The sequence below is a fragment of the Neolamprologus brichardi genome, chromosome 16, assembly GCF_056152115.1.
Source record: "Neolamprologus brichardi isolate AB-2024 chromosome 16, ASM5615211v1, whole genome shotgun sequence".
In the NCBI taxonomy this organism is placed as follows: domain Eukaryota; kingdom Metazoa; phylum Chordata; class Actinopteri; order Cichliformes; family Cichlidae; genus Neolamprologus; species Neolamprologus brichardi.
This window is the reverse complement of record NC_142119.1, coordinates 23,374,921-23,395,315: the sequence shown is the minus strand read 5'-3', so window position 1 is coordinate 23,395,315 and position 20,395 is coordinate 23,374,921. Positions and strand designations below refer to the sequence as shown.

The 20,395-nt window shown below is 40.4% G+C and overlaps 1 protein-coding gene across 1 annotated transcript; it reads right to left on the bottom strand.

Annotated features, from left to right (window-relative positions):
- Nucleotides 1-16,790: 16,790 nt before the first annotated feature.
- LOC148098261 (E3 SUMO-protein ligase ZBED1-like) lies at nucleotides 16,791-20,395 on the bottom strand. Its single transcript, XM_087830019.1, has 2 exons — nucleotides 20,171-20,395; nucleotides 16,791-19,368 (listed from the first exon to the last, which is right to left on the bottom strand). The coding sequence occupies exons 1-2, from the start codon at nucleotides 20,254-20,256 to the stop codon at nucleotides 17,709-17,711; spliced, it is 1,746 nt and encodes a 581-aa protein (XP_087686145.1). The 5' UTR covers nucleotides 20,257-20,395; the 3' UTR covers nucleotides 16,791-17,708.

The window sequence follows — 20,395 nt, the reverse complement described above, 5'->3', positions numbered from 1 at the left end:
CACTGTCTCAGCTGAACTCTGGACACACACACACACACACACACACACAGATATATACACATGCAGATATACACTCATCCACCTCCCCTCCAAACGCCTTCGACGCTTATTTCCTTCCGATGCAGACGGCGGATCAAGGAGACCAGCACATATGCTGCAGGCCTGGATGCACTGTCTACACTGGCTGTCTCTCACCCTTTACCCATCCCTGTTGCTTGTCATGTGTTTCTTTGGTGTATTAAGAGTTTTTCATGTGCTATGTGTAGAGGTTTTTTTTTTTCTGTTCTCAAACTGATCTCCCTGTTGAAGCTCAGTCTGGGGGGAGTTATTTTTTTCTCCTTGTCTTTCCTCATGTTGTGCATTTTCCATTGTTATACCTCTCTGACCCGTCTTGCCCATGTGATGTTCTGTGTAAGGTATGTATGGTCAGAGGGTAAGATGGCGCTGGCCAGGCAATGGACGGCACCCTTAACATGAAATTTCCCACTCGTGGGACTAATAAAGGTATGTTAATCTTAATCTTAATAAGTTTACTATAAGAACTCAACACTTTGCAGATAATTGGGTATCAGAGTTCATTTTAAATCAGGGTCAGTTTGATGGCTGGTTTAAATCAATAATGTTTTCTATAAACTCTGCACCACACAGATCTTTGTTTGTTTTAAGTTTAAATCAGAATAAAATAAATGAAATAAAATGTCTTAGGACTAGACAATTCACTCATGTCTTTTCAGGTTAACAGGTAACTGTAAATTTGGGAATAGACTATGAATAACTGTCTTTATCTCTGTGTTTTATGTAACCTATTGTGGGAGTGCACCCTGCCTGTCACCCAATGGCAGACAGAATAGGCTCCAGCCTCACTGCCACCCTGATTAAATGGTTTAAAAAAGGATTGATGGATGAATGTAATTCATAAAATTCAGTTGGCAGACATTGTAATGTTAATAAGCCGCCATTATCTGCTTTTAACTTAGGCCTAAAGCTATTTTCTATAACATATCAGTGTGCATAAATGAATAACTCAAATTACTAATTTTACTATTAATTTTAAACGTATGTTTGAGGGTTTGTGAGTCACCCACTGACAGGGTCCACCGAGACCAAGTTAAGTGGATGCTCACCAGCTTTGACAGAAAGGGGGATTTGGTTTAGGTCACTCTGCTTTTCCATTTTTTAACAAGACAAAGAACCTAAAAACCATCTACCAAATACAAATATTTGTAGCTGATCTTGTTACCAGAAATTAAGCAGGGTCATGCTTTTAAAACTAACTGCACAAGCTGATGAATACGGAGCCCCACAAGGGACATGGGAAAAAAGAAAAATTCTCCCGAGATCTCGCAAAAGTTTTGCGATATTATCTGGATATTAAACAGACTTTAAACTGTAAGCTTTCTAGTACACAGTCATTTATGAGAATATCTTATATAGAAATATTTATTGTTGTGTTCCAGGAGGGTCAGTGAACTAAAGTATAAAGGGGAGTCTCTGCCTGTTAATGATATTCTGAGTGTTCTTTAGCACAAAAACAGTGTAATGTTCTGTCAAATGTTATCAAGTTCTATGTCTGTGTGTATTACTTCAAATTACTTTAACTGTCTATTTGGCTTGATACATGGATCAAAACATAAGACACAAGTCTTAATTTAATGTGTTAGGAGTTTTAATGTACAGTGTTTACTCAGATAATGGTGGTTTATGTTGAGTATTTTGTAATAATTTTTAAATGGTGAGTTGGCATTTATTTACACCATCTGTATTTGTTAGTGACGGGAATATTTAGTTGTTGATGTTGGCTAGAATAGTTTAAAATCGAAGAGATATTCTATTATGACTTGTTGCTTTATATATATTATAACGCCAACTGTCACACTGGCAGGCTACACAAAATGGTACTAAGGGGCGTCATAATCTGAGGGGGGGCACCTTGCTTTTTTTTTTTTGTCATGATTTCCCACTATATAAATAAAATTGAATTAAACTGAACTTAAAATGAACCCCAGACAGTTTTTTATCTGTAAAACAGTGAGTATAATTTTAATTGATTTATAGAAATTTAAACTGAACTTAAAATGAACCTGTCAATGGAAAATTGTACTTAGTAGTCAGTATAATCTTTTAATGATATAAGTTTGAATATGGTAGAATACTGCATGTAATCATTTGTGTTTAGAAGTATGTAGTTGGTCTCATCCTAGGAAGTCTGTAACATTCCAGGGTGTTCTGGCTTTCACCCCCACATCCTAGGAGCATGGGAAAAGGTCGTACCTTGTTTTATTGTTTTACGGTAGGATTAACGTAGTTATATCTGTTTCCAGTCTAAGTGGTTTTGGTTTGATGAACTGCTGGACTTCCAGTCCAGCAAGTTTAGGGAAGTCATTTATGGGGTCACACTCTGACCACACACACACCACACACACACCACACAAGCATCCACTGAAGTATATAAATAAAGGACCAGGGCAAGTCCTCAGGGCCACTCTCTGAGACTCACTCTTGGGGTGTGAGTTCTGAGAGATGCCCTTGCTAGCAAGAAATTCTGTGTGTTTCTCCTCTCTGATTCTCTACTGAAGAAGTGTTTTAGAATATATCTCTTAACATTATTTGGTCCTTCGTAGCCGGATCAGAAAATATCAGAACTGTTATCTGTGACTCTGTTCCAAGATCCAGCACTGATTCCTGACGCCGTGGGAAGCCAGCACCGAAGCCTGTCGACAGCCCTCTTAGACAAGGAGAGAGCCCCAGGACGTGAATTTGGGCCTGGGCCGGTGTTTTTAGTCTGGTCCACAGCGGTGGGATTCAGTCTGATGATCCGAACCACCAGTGAGACGTCGGAGGGTGAGAAACACTATTTTGGTATATAAAACGGCCGCAAAGGTTTAAAAGTCACGTGATAAATTAGGTTGGGTTCGCCGAAAGGAACTGAATTAGACTTAGGTTTTAGAGGTAGCCGAAATTACTTCGTGACAAATTAGCGCGCAAATGTCTATGTGTGTGTGTCTGGAAGTAAGTTGATTTTACAGCACAATATGCTGCTGAACTACTTCCATTTTTGTTTTCTTTGCTGAGGCTCAAGTACTGGTGACAAAGGAGAACGGTTGAGTTTCATCTCATAAAACTGATACCGCTTCACCGTTAGGGTGAAGTCGAAGGCCGTATCAGTAAACCACTCTGAAGTCAAGCGTGCCAGCGACGGCCCAGCAAAATCTTTGAAAATGGAGAATAAACAAGCGAAATTAACACCTGATGAGAAATGTTTAGAAAAACAACAAGCCGGAGGACTTTACGACACCAACTCTCTGCCATCTATAATCCAGTTTTGAGATCCCTTTCCAGACGCCTTAACGCCCACTCACACCCTGGGCCATCTGACCTCAGGAATTCGCATGATAAGGTGGGGCCAGGTTTCACAATGAACTCACCTGAAACTCTGGCTGATTGGGACCCACACCCAGTTCCACACCTTGGCTCAGGCGATTAGAGGATCATCAGGGGGTCCTTTTGTCCCTCTGTGGGGGGACACTCCCACTAGGTTTATATCTGGGACTCTCCACCATTTGACCTTAGAACTGAAGAAGCTTCTCGGATGAGAGGTGAAATGTCTTCAAGTAACTTAAAGAAGTCCAGACGCTTTTCTTTGCAAGCTCCTTTGACTATGATAACTATGATAACTGGAGTGTGCAGCGTTTCCGTGAGCAGTTTTCCTGCATCTTGACTCATGTGTGTAGCGTGTTCATAGCATCAGCATCATGTTTCTGTTTATTTGTTTTGTTGGGTTGAAAATAATTCAATAAATTTGTGATCATATTTATGGATCACCATGGCACATGCCATTGGCCAAATGATTTATGTACGCAGATGAAAAAGTGAGTGTTAATGTGTCTGACGTCACAGTGTTTTTGTGCGCTGTGTAAAAGTAATTGCCTCTGATTGTGAGAGTGGTGATTCTGCAGGTCACCAGCTATTGTAAAAAAAAAAAAAGAGTAAAAAAGAGACAAAATTTACACTGTAGATGAAAAATAATCATAGGAAAAAGGTTTTGTGTTGATCAGCCAAGAACAACTACAATCTCATTTTCTGCTTTTAAGAAAGGACAGTTCACAAAAACAGAGAGAGTGAGTTGTGTGTGTTGGTTAAGCAGTGATAATAATAATGAAAATGTCTTAGTTTGTCACTTTCATGTGACAAGCAGACCTGAATCAATTTTCCACATGCAGCGGTCGGAAGAAAGTTATAGTTTAACATCATTAGTAACATTCAGGCCAAGTTTCTGGCTGACTTATTTACAGCTCCATGTGTCTCTCAAACTCACAAGCGAGCTCTCACTCCTCCCTGAAGACAAGGAATGCAGCTCCAAAGAGCAATAACATGGCAGATAAAAAGACAGCAGCAAAGTCCTGAGCAAAGAGTCGCAGCAAGCAGCAGCAGTGTGGACAAACAGCATGAGAGAAGAAGAGCAAACCCATCATCCTGCCTGATTGGATGAATGGCACCGTGTTCCCAACAAGCTGCAAATTCACTGTGCATGTGAAAAGAACGTTTGAGGAGAACTGAGGAGACTGTTGGAGTTTGACATTTGCCACCTTTGGAGAAAATGGCAAGAAGAGACAGTGGAACACAGGACAAAGATGAAAGAGAACTGCCTGCTATTGGACTGTTGAAGTGGGAGAGGACAACAGTGAGAGTAAGTGAGAATGCTGGTGTTTAAAGTGGGAAATCAAAATTTGGGTTAGCAAACCTGGGAAAAACAAAACTGACTGCTTAAGTGGTGAATTGTGAAGGAGTCTGAAACACTGCAAAAAGAAACATACAAAATCACACACACACAAGCAGAACATGCATTAACCCTACTAACACTTCCAAATACAAGAGAGCTCATGAAGATTAGACAACATTTTAAGCATGTGAGTCTGTTTACCATCTTGTCCAAGTCACTTAGTGTGATGAGAAGTGATGCAAAGATCAATGGACTCATAGCACATCAGTTACAAAATGATTAAATAATAGCAGAGAAATGTGTAGGAAAGGCAGCTTTAAGAACATGTTCTGCTGGATATGCAGCTCCACAGACATGTATTAAACCTGCCTAATAACACAAACACACATGCAATGAAAATTAGCTTGTTATCTCTCATCAGTGTTAAAATAGTGTGAATTTAACAGACACTTGTTATCAAATGCTGAATTTATCCAATGCAAAAAATTGACTCTCTAGGTTGCAGGACAACAGTTTACCTTTTGTGGGAAAAAAAGATTCTGGTTTGACCAACCAGTGATCAGACAATAAATTTAGTTGTTAATATAGTAAATTGGGAGATGCTTCCTGCTTGATTGATGCAGCACAAGTAATTTACTGTATGAGGGAAATTCTATTTTTGTGATAATATTTTGAACATGCATTTCTGTTGTCCTGTCATCTTAGTGGGTTAATAGCTGATATGCAAATTAGTTGATCGTTCTTAGATTAATGAAAGGTGATTGAATTCTAGCACGAGTGAATGGGATGTGTTGGAGTTTGTTAGAGTGGAGACTCTAAAACACTGAGTTTCCTGTTTTGATGTGTGAGTGAATCCTGTACCTAGATACACAACTCTGAATACATAAGAACAAACGTCTTTTGTGAAATAGCTGATGACATGTCTCACGTTTTATGATGACGGGAAAAAAGAAAAACTGGATAAAATAGATCTGTGGCCCAAATGAGTGAAAGGCACAGACTTGGGGATTAAACTCATAACATATTAGGGTTATGTTGTGCGTTGTGTGGTTGATGGTTGGTTCGGAGTGAATCTAGCTGATGATTTTTCTTTTGTTGTGAAGTTGAGCCTGCCAATTAGTATGATGGTATGATAAACCATGCTAATGGTATGATTTACCCTCCTGAGATGAGGAGCTTGTGTCATGACTTAACAAGGCCTTTTTATTTTGATACTTTCACAGTGCACTGAAAGTTTTGTTCGATAATCTCTGTTTGAGCAGATCTGCACGATTAGAAGCGCTATACGATACGTCGTCAAGAAAATTGTTACAAGTGAGTTTCTCCACATTAAAATGGGCTCAGGAGAAAGCCACTTATTTGGGACTGTAGTGGCAATTCCTTTGTTTGACAAATCAAACATCCCACAATCAAAAGTCCACAAGCCACTGCTGCACTGAGAGACTATTTTGTACGCAGGCAAAAGAAGTCCATTGTCCAAACTTGAAAGTTGCGTTTTGATGCTTTAGTTATCCAGTTTGGCAAGCAATAACAAGATCCAATGTTTTTGTTACCTCCTTCTGCTTCTCCTGCTCTGGTAAAAAACCATAGGCCCACCCCAGTGCATGCTGGTCCTATACCAGTTGCTTTATTTATAGAAAACAAAATGGCCCTACAGCTCTTCCTGACTAATTTAACAAATTAACATCAAACAAACTTTGAAACAAAATATTAACCAACAAATAAACCCCAAAATATAAGTAAACTAACAACAAACTTTAACTAATTTCAAAATAATAAAAAATAAGAACAAATAGCTCCGACAGGGACAATTAGAAAATGAGAGTCCCTGCCCAAAAAGGATTCAGCGAGGTAATCCAATCTAAAATTCTCCTTTTTCTTTTGAAATGACGTCATTTTGCTGAGGGTGGAAATCAAATGCGGCGATAGTTTCCACTATCAGCAAAGAAAGAAAGAATGGATGAATGAATGAATGGAAATAAAAACAAACTGACTGACTGATAAAACCTGACAAGACTTGACCACGACTCAAAGTTAACCTCCACCTAGACAGGCCAAAAGGGTGGATGAATTTATGTGTTTCTTTTTACAGGAGCAGAAAGATGACAGCAACATCTGAGGTTGCATACCGATTTAACTTTTAAATGCCACTTTCTGTGTCTGTGAATCTACCAGGGGTGTGTTATTCATGGGTTTGTGTTGCTCACAGAGATTACTGTGAGAAAGAGTGTATACACCTGCGTAGCGCTAACATTTACATTTCTTTTCTACAGCATTACAGTTCTTCATGTGACTTGATCATGTGATTTATACCAGGACAACTAGTTAATGTTTTTCTACTACAGGATTTCTGGGTTTATGTGTGAAGAAACTGTGTTTATAGGTTATGAGTTGGTGATGCTGTTACACTGTGTTTCCTGTGTTGAAAACTAGTGTCACTTCTTTCCACAGCTATGGATGGCTAACTTTATGGTCTTTTTATGGCACCTCTGGAACCTGTCGACCTGCGTCTGACCACAGGGATGGTCAATGTGTATTGCTAATGTTTGTTTTTCTAAGAGTACATTTAGGGAATTCAGCAGAAGCGGACAAGTGACATGAGAAAAACAAATAAGAGATGCAGTGTTTATGGTAATAATTGTAGTTTACTGATTTGAAAAAACCTGCACATGATACTTGTCTTGCTGATGTTGAATGCTTTATTACTCTTATGATATAATTGTTTATAAGTGTGAAGTTTGATTTCACTTCCAGATCTTGTTTTTCAGGCCATGATGGTGTGTATGCAGGCTCCTGGCGGAGCCAGTTTTTAAGCAAACTTAATATGCAAAACACACTAACATCTTTTATTGCAGGATTATAGGTCCGGGGTGGTGCTGCTCCAGAGGAGGAGATGCCCTGATGTTGCCTGGGACATGATCTAGCTAACCTTTTTATTTAAGACAGGAATCTGGTTTTGATGAGTTGACTCATGGGAGTGTCCATGCGTCAAGAGGAGGGGTCCAGGATTAACATGAAACAATGAATTAACATTAAACTATGTTTTATATGATTTTTGCAGCGATTTGTGTGATTAACAGTTCATTCAACGGGTATTAAGCCTATGCAAGTGGTGCATCCATGTTCAGATGAGGCTTTGATGGCCTATAAGTGAAGTTCACTGAACTAAAGAATGTGGTTTGATGATTGTTGACATGCTCTCCAAATAGAAGTTTTTCCTCCTAGCAAGGAAATACAGGTGCAGCAGTCATCTCCTGAGAAATCTTCAGAGGCCCAGTGAGAAGCGAGAACCATTCCAGGCATAGCTGACAGCCCAGGCAGTGGTTGAGGTCAAAGGTCAAGCTGGTTGGGGCCCATCATGAGATCAGACTTTGGAGCCACAGCAAGGACCACGAAACTGCGTTGGAATGAGAGCTGTGCCAAGGGGGATTTCCAGAGGCCAACGGAGGAGATTGTGGACAACAGACGGGCACCTGAAGGATGAGGGGAGCGTGCCAAGCTCCATCGACAGCGCAGGGGGAGTCCGAGGATGACATCATGATTCTGTGAAAAGCACAGGAACCAGAAGCTATGGTGGTGATGACAGCAGTTTCCTATGAACATCACCTAATGCTGTGTCACTGTACTGTGCATACGATGACACTCTGAAGACTGCTGGGATCATAACAGCAGTAAGATACAGTGGGGCAAAAAAGTATTTAGTCAGCCACCGATTGTGCAAGTTCCCCCACTTAAAATGATGACAGAGGTCAGTAATTTGCACCAGAGGTACACTTCAACTGTGAGAGACAGAATGTGAAAAAAAAATCCATGAATTCACATGGTAGGATTTGTAAAGAATTTATTCGTAAATCAGGGTGGAAAATAAGTATTTGGTCAATAACAAAAATACAACTCAGTACTTTGTAACATAACCTTTGTTGGCAATAACAGAGGTCAAACGTTTACTATAGGTCTTTACCAGGTTTGCACACACAGTAGCTGGTATTTTGGCCCATTCCTCCATGCAGATCTTCTCAAGAGCAGTGATGTTTTGGGGCTGTCGCCGAGCAACACGGACTTTCAACTCCCGCCACAGATTTTCTATGGGGTTGAGGTCTGGAGACTGGCTAGGCCACTCCAGGACTTTCAAATGCTTCTTACGGAGCCACTCCTTTGTTGCCCGGGCGGTGTGTTTTGGATCATTGTCATGTTGGAAGACCCAGCCTTGTTTCATCTTCAAAGTTCTCACTGATGGAAGGAGGTTTTGGCTCAAAATCTCACGATACTTGGCCCCATTCATTCTGTCCTTAACACGGATCAGTCGTCCTGTCCCCTTGGCAGAAAAACAGCCCCATAGCATGATGTTTCCACCCCCATGCTTCACAGTAGGTATGGTGTTCTTGGGATGCAATTCAGTATTCTTCTTCCTCCAAACACGACGAGTTGAGTTTATACCAAAAAGTTCTACTTTGGTTTCATCTGACCACATGACATTCTTCCAATCCTCTGCTGTATCATCCATGTGCTCTCTGGCAAACTTCAGACGGGCCTGGACATGCACTGGCTTCAGCAGCGGAACACGTCTGGCACTGCGGGATTTGATTCCCTGCCGTTGCAGTGTGTTACTGATGGTGACCTTTGTTACTTTGGTCCCAGCTCTCTGCAGGTCATTCACCAGGTCCCCCCGTGTGGTTCTGGGATCTTTGCTCACCGTTCTCATGATCATTTTGACCCCACGGGATGAGATCTTGCGTGGAGCCCCAGATCGAGGGAGATTATCAGTGGTCTTGTATGTCTTCCATTTTCTGATGATTGCTCCCACAGTTGATTTTTTCACACCAAGCTGCTTGCCTATTGTAGATTCACTCTTCCCAGTCTGGTGCAGGTCTACAATTCTTTTCCTGGTGTCCTTCGAAAGCTCTTTGGTCTTGGCCATGGCAGAGTTTGGAGTCTGACTGGTTGAGGCTGTGGACAGGTGTCTTTTATACAGATGATGAGGTCAAACAGGTGCCATTCATACAGGTAACGAGTGGGGGACAGAAAAGCTTCTTACAGAAGACGTTACAGGTCTGTGAGAGCCAGGGATTTTCCTTGTTTGAGGTGACCAAATACTTATTTTCCACCCTGATTTATGAATAAATTCTTTACAAATCCTACCATGTGAATTCATGGATTTTTTTTTCACATTCTGTCTCTCACAGTTGAAGTGTACCTCTGGTGCAAATTACTGACCTCTGTCATCATTTTAAGTGGGGGAACTTGCACAATCGGTGGCTGACTAAATACATTTTTGCCCCACTGTAACTGGACCCAGCACCCTTTCCACAGAGGGGTTTTTCTGCAGAGGATGGACAGTAGAAGAGTCATAAATATTCCTATCGCAGGACGAAGGCCTAAAGTGAGGTGATGGGGGTTGATAGAGGCCATTTCAAGTGCCTCTGACCACTCCAACTGCCTGCAAAATAGTGGAGAGACCCTCCTGGATACATCAGAGCAACTGCAAAAAGGTTGAGGTCCCAGAGGATTCCACTTCCTTCACAGAAATCAACTAGTAGAGGAAAGTTTCACCCTCACTTGGTTGCTTCAGTGGCGAGGGGGAAGTGCTGATTGGGCGCCCGTAGGGAATTGCTTGCACTTCAACCTCCAGCCATTGGCCAACTCTAGAGTAACCAAGTAGTAGGGTGTGACGGACCTGTACGTAGCCATGGGAAGGTGGACCCTCCTGGTTACCTTGACTACGACGCTCACCTTTACAGGACAAAGACAGAATCGGCAAATACAGACTATTATGTCTGTTCCCATATGCCCAGCACGTCAACACACCCCACACTATATGTGTTCCTGGACCAACTCCCAGGGAAGAACTACTCCATGATACTAGCAGAGAAAAGGGGACTTTGTGTCCTCTTCAACAACACCTGCTGCACTTACATAAAGACGATGTACATTCATCAAACATGACTGACGCCCTGAATGCTTTGAGACAAATCCAGCAGGCCCAAAATCAGGACTATGTAAGTGATACAAGTGACTGGTTTTCTTGGCTTTACACTGGCTCCTGGTTACAGGTGCTAAAAGGACTACTCATCGGAGTTGATATATTTCTACTTTTATTTTGTGTCTTTGTAACATGTATACTGCCATGTTTAAAACTCTTGATTAACCGCATAATATTTTCCACTGTTGCTGCATACATAGCCGTGACAAGTGATGATAATGACTCCGACCTGTTGGAACATGAAGACTTTGTGTGACCAATGACGATGTGACAGAAAATGTACAACAAGATGTTACATACTGATATCTCATTTAAATTTATACTGACAACAGGAGGGAATGTCAATGGAAAATTGTACTTAGTAGTCAGTATAATCTTTTAATGATATAAGTTTGAATATGGTAGAATACTGCATGTAATCATTTGTGTTTAGAAGTATGTAGTTGGTCTCATCCTAGGAAGTCTGTAACATTCCAGGGTGTTCTGGCATTCACCCCCACATCCTAGGAGCATGGGAAAAGGTCGTACCTTGTTTTATTGTTTTACGGTAGGATTAACGTAGTTATATCTGTTTCCAGTCTAAGTGGTTTTGGTTTGATGAACTGCTGGACTTCCAGTCCAGCAAGTTTAGGGAAGTCATTTATGGGGTCACACTCTGACCACACACACACACCACACACACACCACACAAGCACCCACTGAAGTATATAAATAAAGGACCAGGGCAAGTCCTCAGGGCCACTCTCTGAGACTCACTCTTGGGGTGTGAGTTCTGAGAGATGCCCTTGCTAGCAAGAAATTCTGTGTGTTTCTCCTCTCTGAGACTCTACTGAAGAAGTGTTTTAGAATATATCTCTTAACAGAACCCCAGACAGTTTTTTATCTGTAAAACAGTGAGTATAATTTCAATTGATTTATAGAAATTTCATATTTGTTAGGTTTCACGTCTGAGTCACAGCAAGGGTTACATGATCGTTTCTTTTCTGCTCTCTTTGAGTTTTCATGTTTGTGTGCATTTATACAGAGTCTGGGCTCATTTAAAAGACCGATATGAATATGGAGGAGAAATCCAAAAAGACTGTAGAAAGGGTTGTTGAGAGGCGCCTCACGTTGCGGACATAAAACAATGAAACACTTTTGAATGAGTTGCTTTTCACCAGTTTCTTTGATCCTGACCCGTCCTCTCTAAATCTAACTGAAGAGGCCTCAGTGTAACATCTAATAGGCTTTCTATTGTGTGGTCAGCCCATATTCCTATGATGCATGTCCATGGTGATAAGAAAATAGTGCTGGATTTCTGCATCCACATGCTAATAATTAGTTAGTTTCAGCTCCATGTGTAATTATATTGGTACTTGAAAGAATGGATACATTTGTCCTGGTGTGCTTTGAAGGTGCATCATGGAATATTTAGCAGACGTTGAGCCTGAGAGGAGTTGAAACCTGCGTAGGAAAAGACAATTGAGAGGCAAATCACTGTTTAAAAGACCGATATGAATATGTATTACCCTTTGGCACTTAAAGAAGGCGGTCGCATTTTTCTCCACTCCTCCTTTCCCATATCTTCCCTGCTTAGCCTCTTATATTCTTGTCGAGGTCGTGTTTTTATCACTTTTCCCTGGAACACTCTCTCACAGTCTGTTCTCTAAAACCTAAAAGAAGAATTATGGATTTGATCAACTGGTCCCTGAATGCTATTTACACCCTTCTCTCAATGAGAAGTCGTGGCTCGGGAGAGCCTGCCAGATACACGATGGGCAGGTGGCATAACTGGAGGGTTTTGTTCCGGGTGGAACTGTCGATCGAAGATGCTGAAGATATCCTATTCGAAACCATGATAAAATGTTTCTTGCCGATTGGAGCTGGCTTGGCCTTTTTTTATCGAAGAATTAAGAAAGCGGTATTTTCCGCTGTTATTGAAATGATGGAACGAGCCTTGAGCTCTCAAAATGTGCTAATTGAGTGCAGCACAAATAAGATCTTGGAGAAGCTTGCATCTGTCGAATGCAAATTGGATGACATCTTGGAGAAGGTCACTGTGGTCGTGAGTTGTCAGAATCTGCACTTTGAGCACATTAACAACATCACGGAGAAGCTCACGGCTCTCCAACGGGAGATTGAGAGACCAGTGTCGGTCTATTAGAACAGCTTTGAAATTCATATGAGTTGTTCCCACTAAAGTAAAAACCACCATCACTTCATGCGGCTACCACTTCGGCGCCAGCTCTGGTCTCAAGGCTGGAGCCACCTGGGTTGGCTGGAAGACTGTTTACTTAGCCTGGCAGGGCGAAGGACACTGTCTCAGCTGAACTCTGGACACACACACACACACACACACATATACACATGCAGATATACACTCATCCAACTCCCCTTCAAACGCCTTCGACGCTTATTTCCTTCCGATGCAGACGGCGGATCAGGGAGACCAGCACATATGCTGCAGGCCTGGATGCACTGTCTACACTGGCTGTCTCTCACCCTTTACCCATCCCTGTTGCTTGTCATGTGTTTCTTTGGTGTATTAAGAGTTTTTCATGTGCTATGTGCAGAGGTGTTTTTTTTCTGTTCTCAAACTGATCTCCCTGTTGAAGCTCAGTCTGGGGGGAGTTATTTTTTTCTCCTTGTCTTTCCTCATGTTGTGCATTTTCCATTGTTATACCTCTCTGACCCGTCTTGCCCATGTGATGTTTTGTGTAATGTATGTATGGTCAGAGGGTAAGATGGCGCTGGCCAGGCAATGGACGGCACCCTTAACATGAAATTTCCCACTCGTGGGACTAATAAAGGTATGTTAATCTTAATCTTAATAAGTTTACTATAAGAACTCAACACTTTGCAGATAATTGGGTATCAGAGTTCATTTTAAATCAGGGTCAGTTTGATGGCTGGTTTAAATCAATAATGTTTTCTATAAACTCTGCACCACACAGATCTTTGTTTGTTTTAAGTTTAAATCAGAATAAAATAAATGAAATAAAATGTCTTAGGACTAGACCAGGGGTCGGCAACCCGTGGCTCCGGAGCCAAATGCGGCTCTTTAGTCTTTATTTTGCGGATCCGGGTGGTTTGGGAAAATAAATTAGAAGTATTTAGCTGAAGTGTATTTTATTTGTGTTTAGTTCTTTTTTTAACTTGTAATTCTAAATTGGAAGATTATTGTGATTTTGAAATATAAAAATAAAATTATATCTTATTTATCCATCGCTCAAAATAAGCGTCACACTCGCGGAAGCCGGTATACCTGCCGAAACGCCGTGCATTTATCGAGTCTTTCAACCCCAGGTAGGCCAATTATGGATCTTCGGATCCACATTATGTCGGCAGCTGTTCTCCACCGTGAACTATGTTAAAAACAAACACTGCTCACGCCTCACAGATGGCAGCTTACAGTCCTGCGTAAAGATGAAAGCCCCGATTTGCAGACGCTGTGCGCCGAGGTTCGGGACCATAAGTCTTATTGTAAACATATCACGACCGACCCGACGATGTTTGCATGAACACGCTTTTCGGCATCTCTTTAAAAAAAAAAAGTCAGGTCAAGGCTCCAAAAGCCCAAAGGCGATATGAGGGTGGTGGCTCACAACAGTTTTTGTTTGTTACATGGATCATTTTAGTTCAGCTGGGTGTCTTTCCTTTTGTTATATTTCTTCAAGAGTTCAAAATGTGTTATTTACATGAGTAAAATGTAATTTTCTCTGTAGCACTTCATGGATTTCATAAGAAACACACCTTAGTTGCTCTGTGGATTCTTTTAAAAAGCAGTTAAAAACTATTCTGTTCAAACAAGCCTTTTGTTGATCTACGTATTTTATATTCTTTACATTATTTACATTTGATCTTTTACATTGTGTATAATGTCTATTGATTGTATTGTTTATTTTAATATTTGTGTACAGCGCTTTGTGACTGCCTGTCTGTGAAAAGCGCTTAATAAATAAACTTTACTTACTTAATTTAGTTGTTCACACAAAGCATAAAAGTAAAAAACAATATATACAGAGTTATCTTCATTTTAAATTTCAAAAAGTATTTGCGGCTCCCAGTGTTTTCTTTTGCGTGGAAACCGGGTCCAAGTGGCTCTTTGGGTGTTAAAGGTTACAGACCCCTGGACTAGACAATTCACTCATGTCTTTTCAGGTTAACAGGTAACTGTAAATTTGGGAATAGACTATGAATAACTGTCTTTATCTCTGTGTTTTATGTAACCTATTGTGGGAGTGCACCCTGCCTGTCACCCAATGGCAGACGGAATAGGCTCCAGCCTCACTGCCACCCTGATTAAATGGTTTAAAAAAGGATTGATGGATGAATGTAATTCATAAAATTCAGTTGGCAGACATTGTAATGTTAATAAGCCGCCATTATCTGCTTTTAACTTAGGCCAAAAGCTATTTTCTATAACATATCAGTATGCATAAATTAATAACTCAAATTACTAATTTTATTATTAATTTTAAACGTATGTTTGAGGGTTTGTGAGTCACCCACTGACAGGATCCACCGAGACCAAGTTAAGTGGATGCTCACCAGCTTTGACAGAAAGGGGGATTTGGTTTAGGTCACTCTGCTTTTCCATTTTTTAACAAGACAAAGAACCTAAAAACCATCTACCAAATACAAATATTTGTAGCTGATCTTGTTACCAGAAATTAAGCAGGGTCATGCTTTTAAAACTAACTGCACAAGCTGATGAATACGGAGCCCCACAAGGGACATGGGAGAAAAAAAAGATTAAGATGAAGTTTTGCGATATTATCTGGATATTAAACAGACTTTAAACTGTAAGCTTTCTAGTACACAGTCATTTATGAGAATATCTTATATAGAAATATTTATTGTTGTGTTCCAGGAGGGTCAGTGAACTAAATTATAAAGGGGAGTCTCTGCCTGTTAATGATATTCTGAGTGTTCTTTAGCACAAAAACAGTGTAATGTTCTGTCAAATGTTATCAAGTTCTATGTCTATGTGTATTACTTCAAATTACTTTAACTGTCTATTTGGCTTGATACATGGATCAAAACATAAGACACAAGTCTTAATTTAATGTGTTAGGAGTTTTAATGTACAGTGTTTACTCAGATAATGGTGGTTTATGTTGAGTATTTTGTAATAATTTTTAAATGGTGAGTTGGCATTTATTTACACCATCTGTATTTGTTAATGACGGGAATATTTAGTTGTTGATGTTGGCTAGAATAGTTTAAAATCGAAGAGATATTCTATTATGACTTGTTGCTTTATATATATCATAACGCCAACTGTCACACTGGCAGGCTACACGAAATGGTACTAAGGGGCATCATAATCTGAGGGGGGGGACACCTTGCATTTTTCTAAACTCAAGTTTCTCAGTCTAAAAATATAATTATTTCATGTCATTTTTGCTATTTTTTTTTTAATATTTATTCTGATTCCAGACGAGCTTTCCTTTTTTAATGTTGGTTAAACAAAACTGAAAAAATAAAGAACTAAATAAAGACCTTTTGAACTCTTAGAATTTCAAATAGACATAAACATTCTTTTTTGGTCACTGAATTTATCTGAAGCTTATTTTATCAGCATAATAATAAATTCTTTGCACCCACCTGTTGATGAACAGCAATTTCATTCGAATGCTATTTTGGCAAAACTCACCACTTCTGAAAGGATGATATGTGTTGTTGAACTTGTTGTTGACAAATAAACTGAAATCCAATCAATTTCTAATTTATTTTTTTTTAATGTAGTACAGACAACTAAAAAAATTGCAAATGACAAAAGCATAATGACAACATCTGTGTATGGACCTCCTGTGTTCCCAGGCACTTTAATTTCAGAGAAGGGTAGACAGAAGTGCATAATCTGTCAAAAATGTGGCAATATTTTATAATTAATCATATATACTATTTAATCCAATTTGAAATCCTGGCCTACAATCTTGATTATTCAAGAAATCTGTTAAATCTGATAATCATGAGCCTGCTTCTGGAGGAGGTTTCTACCTTTTAAAAGCGAGCTTTCCTTCCAACTGTCGCCAAAGGGCTTGCTCATAGGGGGTCTTATGTTGGAGTTTTCTGTTTTCTTTGTATTATTGTAGGGTCTTTACCTTATAATGTAAAGTTCCTCAAGGCAGCTGTTGTCATGATTTCCCACTATATAAATAAAATTGAATTATACTGAACTTAAAATGAACCCCAGACAGTTTTTTCACTTTCATTCACTTTGCTTTCTGCCGAAAAGTGCTCTTTATTCACAAAACAAAATCCACAATAACATTATAGTACAATCTTCTGTTTTTAACAAAAAATTAAATGTTATGCAAAACAAATATGAACAAAGGAAATCATAGCAAAAAATTAATAAAATATAAACAGCAGTAATGGCGTCTTTGAACAAATACAACGTAACATTCACTTTGCTCTCTGCAAAAAAAGTGCTCTTCGTTAACAAAATATCCATTTTGCTGCCTTCTCTCCTATTTCTGTGTGTGTGTGTGTTCAATCACGTTGTTAAGAGATATATTCTAAAACACTTCTTCAGCAGAGAATCAGAGAGGAGAAACACACAGATTTACTTGCTAGCAAGGGCAGCCTGCCCTGGTCCTTTATTTATACACTTCAGTGAGCGTTTGTTCCATACATTGAAAAGTGTGTGTGTGTGTGTGTGTGTGTGGGGGGGGGGGGGGTCAGAGTGTGACCCCATAAAGACTTCCCTAAACCTGCTGGACTCAAAGTCCAGCAGTTCATCTAAACAAAAGCACTTAGACTGGAAACAGATATAACTACGTTAATCCTACCGTAAAACAATAAAACAAGGTACGACCTTTTCCCATGCTCCTAGGATGTGGGGGTGAATGCCAGAACACCCTGGAATGTTACAGACTTCCTAGGATGAGACCAACTACATACTTCTAAACACAAATGATCACATGCAGTATTCTACCATATTCAAACTTATATCATTAAAATATTATACTGACTACTAAGTACAATTTTCCATTGACACGCGTTCATCACATGAAGTAGTTATGCATTGGAGTGGAGAAATGTTAGCATTTTTACATGCTCAGCAGTCAGGCTTGCCCTTTTTTTGGTGACAATGTTTCCAGCAACTGAAAAAAGCCTTTCAGATGGTGTTGATGTGGCAGGTACAGCCAGATATGATTTGGCTAAATTAGCCAGTGTGGGGAATCTTGTTGCATTATTCTTCCACCATGTAAGGGGGTCATTATCCCTTGGAATAGGGGCTTCCCCAAAATACAGCAGTGCTTCTTTCCTCACCGCCTCATTTTCTCCATCCCCACCTTGGTCAGTGTTTTCATTACAATCTTCCTCCTCAGAATCTGTACCCAACAAAGTGTCCAACACAGACCTCTCCTTTGTTGGGGGACTTGCTGAGGCTTCCTGTCCCACGTGTTCCTGCTGCAACTGTGATCTCTGCTCCCTTTTGAGATCAAGTGCCTCCCTCTGTACTGTTACTTGCAGTTTCAGAGCATCTTCTGGAGAAAGGAATTTCAGTTTACGAAAACGTGGATCGAGGGCAGCAGCAATGAGTGACACATTTTTTCCATCTGCTTGAAATGCAGATACCTCTGGCTGCCACCTATACAAGATTTCCTCTTCTGCACAGTTCTGGAAAGAGTTCACTGCAGCAGAATCAAATGATTTGTTTTGGGTGGATTTCAGGAGACCTTTCAGCAGGGGGGGAAGAACAGAGACTGTGACATAAAACTGTCCACTAAGAACATTAGTGGCTTGCTCATAAGGTTTGAGCACCTCCTTCAATTCATCCAGAAGAATCCACTGATCACTTATCAGATCTAGGTACTGTTTCCCACTCTGTGTGAGTTTTGGATCTGAAAGCGTCGCATGCACTGGCCATCTCTGTTCCAACAGACGTTCAATCATGTAGTATGAACTGTTCCATCTGACAGCGACATCCTGGATTAGTTTATGCTCAGCTGTACCCATCTGCTTTTGCTTCTGCTTAAGTTTGGTGCTAGCTGGCTCACTTTTCCTGATGTGCTTTACAAGGCCCTGTGCAGCTGATAGTGCCTTATCAATCTTGCCGTCTTTCAGTGCATGGTTTACAACCAGTTGCAGTGTATGCCCGGCACACCGATAGGACACCACTCCAAACTTCTCTTTCAGGATGTGGAGAGCTGCAACTATGTTACTTGCATTATCATGCACAACGGCAAGGACATTATACAAGGAAATGTGGAATTTTTCTGCCACCTTCTCCACCCAGGAGGCAAGGTTTCCTGCAGTGTGGCGCTCTTCAACTGGCAGTTTTGCTAAATTGAAGGAGAGAAGATCCCAATTGTCATTAATGAAATGACAAGTTACCCCTAAGTAGGACTCTGTGACCAGACTTGTCCAAGCATCAATGGTAAGGGAGATTTTGGATGTGGCCTTTTTAAGTTCATTCCTTAGTTTCTCAACTGAAGTTTCATACTTTCTCTTCATCATGCTTGTAAAATGACGCCTAGACGGCAGAGTGTATCCTGGTTGGAAAGTGGTCAGCATTTCTTTGAACCCCCCCCCCCCCCCCCCAACCACAACAAGTGGTCTCATGTCTTTTAAAATCATAGATAAGACGCTCTCGGTAAGTACAGCCGCCTCCTGGGGGGTGCATGGTGTACTTCTTCTCTGACAGTAGTCCTCCAGACTTTTCTGTTTGTTCCTGAAATCATAAATCACACACAGCACACAGATGAATTCGAATAATTACAAAATAATTATATGGAAAGCATAATATCAAAAATAATTAGATAAGGATCTGGTTGTTATATATATATATAAAAATATAAACCATGTATGTGCCTTACTGTTATGCCATGTGCTTTCATAGCATAACAGTAAGAGATTAATGATAATCACCAATGTTGAACATATGATATGCAGCCATCGTGATGGCTGCAAAAAATAGCGTTCAAACAGCCATAGCTGATGGCACCTTTACTGGTGCACTGCTTTCTAGCCATTAGATGGCATAACTTTGACCTATAAGATCAAGCTGAAGAAGCATTACGTATAAAAACAGCGTTCAAATAGGATGAAAGACATTAAACTTGACAAATCAAGAGTTCGTTGTCATTTTGCTTTTGCAAGCACTTTAACAATGTTGTAATAGTGTCCACGATGGCTACGTTTAGCAGGTGGTGCATTATCCTTGTTAACATTTCTCCTGCGGCCAATTCGATGTCTCACATTTTCGTCTTTCGCCGATTCTGATAATCAGCCTGCGCGCATTCCGACTCATTTTGCCAGCATGGGCCTCAAATAAAAAAAAAACAAAACAACTAAACAGCAGCTGCTATATGTTACTGCTAAGCAGCTTAAATTAGTTTTGTATTTACGGAGGTTGGGTGTTTATCTCTGTCTATGGGTGAGTGTATGTCTAGGGGAGAGGGTGTGTGTGTGTGTGGATGAATTAACGGGTAAAAACCAGCGTTAGTATAAAAAAAAAAAAGTTGAAAACTTACGGTGGCTTGTCCTTTTCAGAAGCTGCTCCTGGATGTCGTCGTTTGAGGTGCTGGTGCATAGCCGTCGTGCTTTTATGATAGGCCATTTCCACCTTACAAAGCCGGCAAACGACTGAATCACTTCCTTTTCGGTTAAAATATCCCTATACTGTAGAAGTGCGTGTTCGGGTGGAGTGGTTTAAGTCGACTGCGACTGCTCGCTCGCAGAAGTCGAGTCTACGGTAG

Coding starts and splice junctions, on each gene's coding strand:
- LOC148098261 (XM_087830019.1), bottom strand. CDS start 20,256: ATGGCCTATCATAAAAGCACGACGGCTATGCACCAGCACCTCAAACGA. Junction 19,369..20,170: donor TCTGAAAAGGACAAGCCACC/GTAAGTTTTCAA, acceptor TTATGATTTCAG/GAACAAACAGAAAAGTCTGG.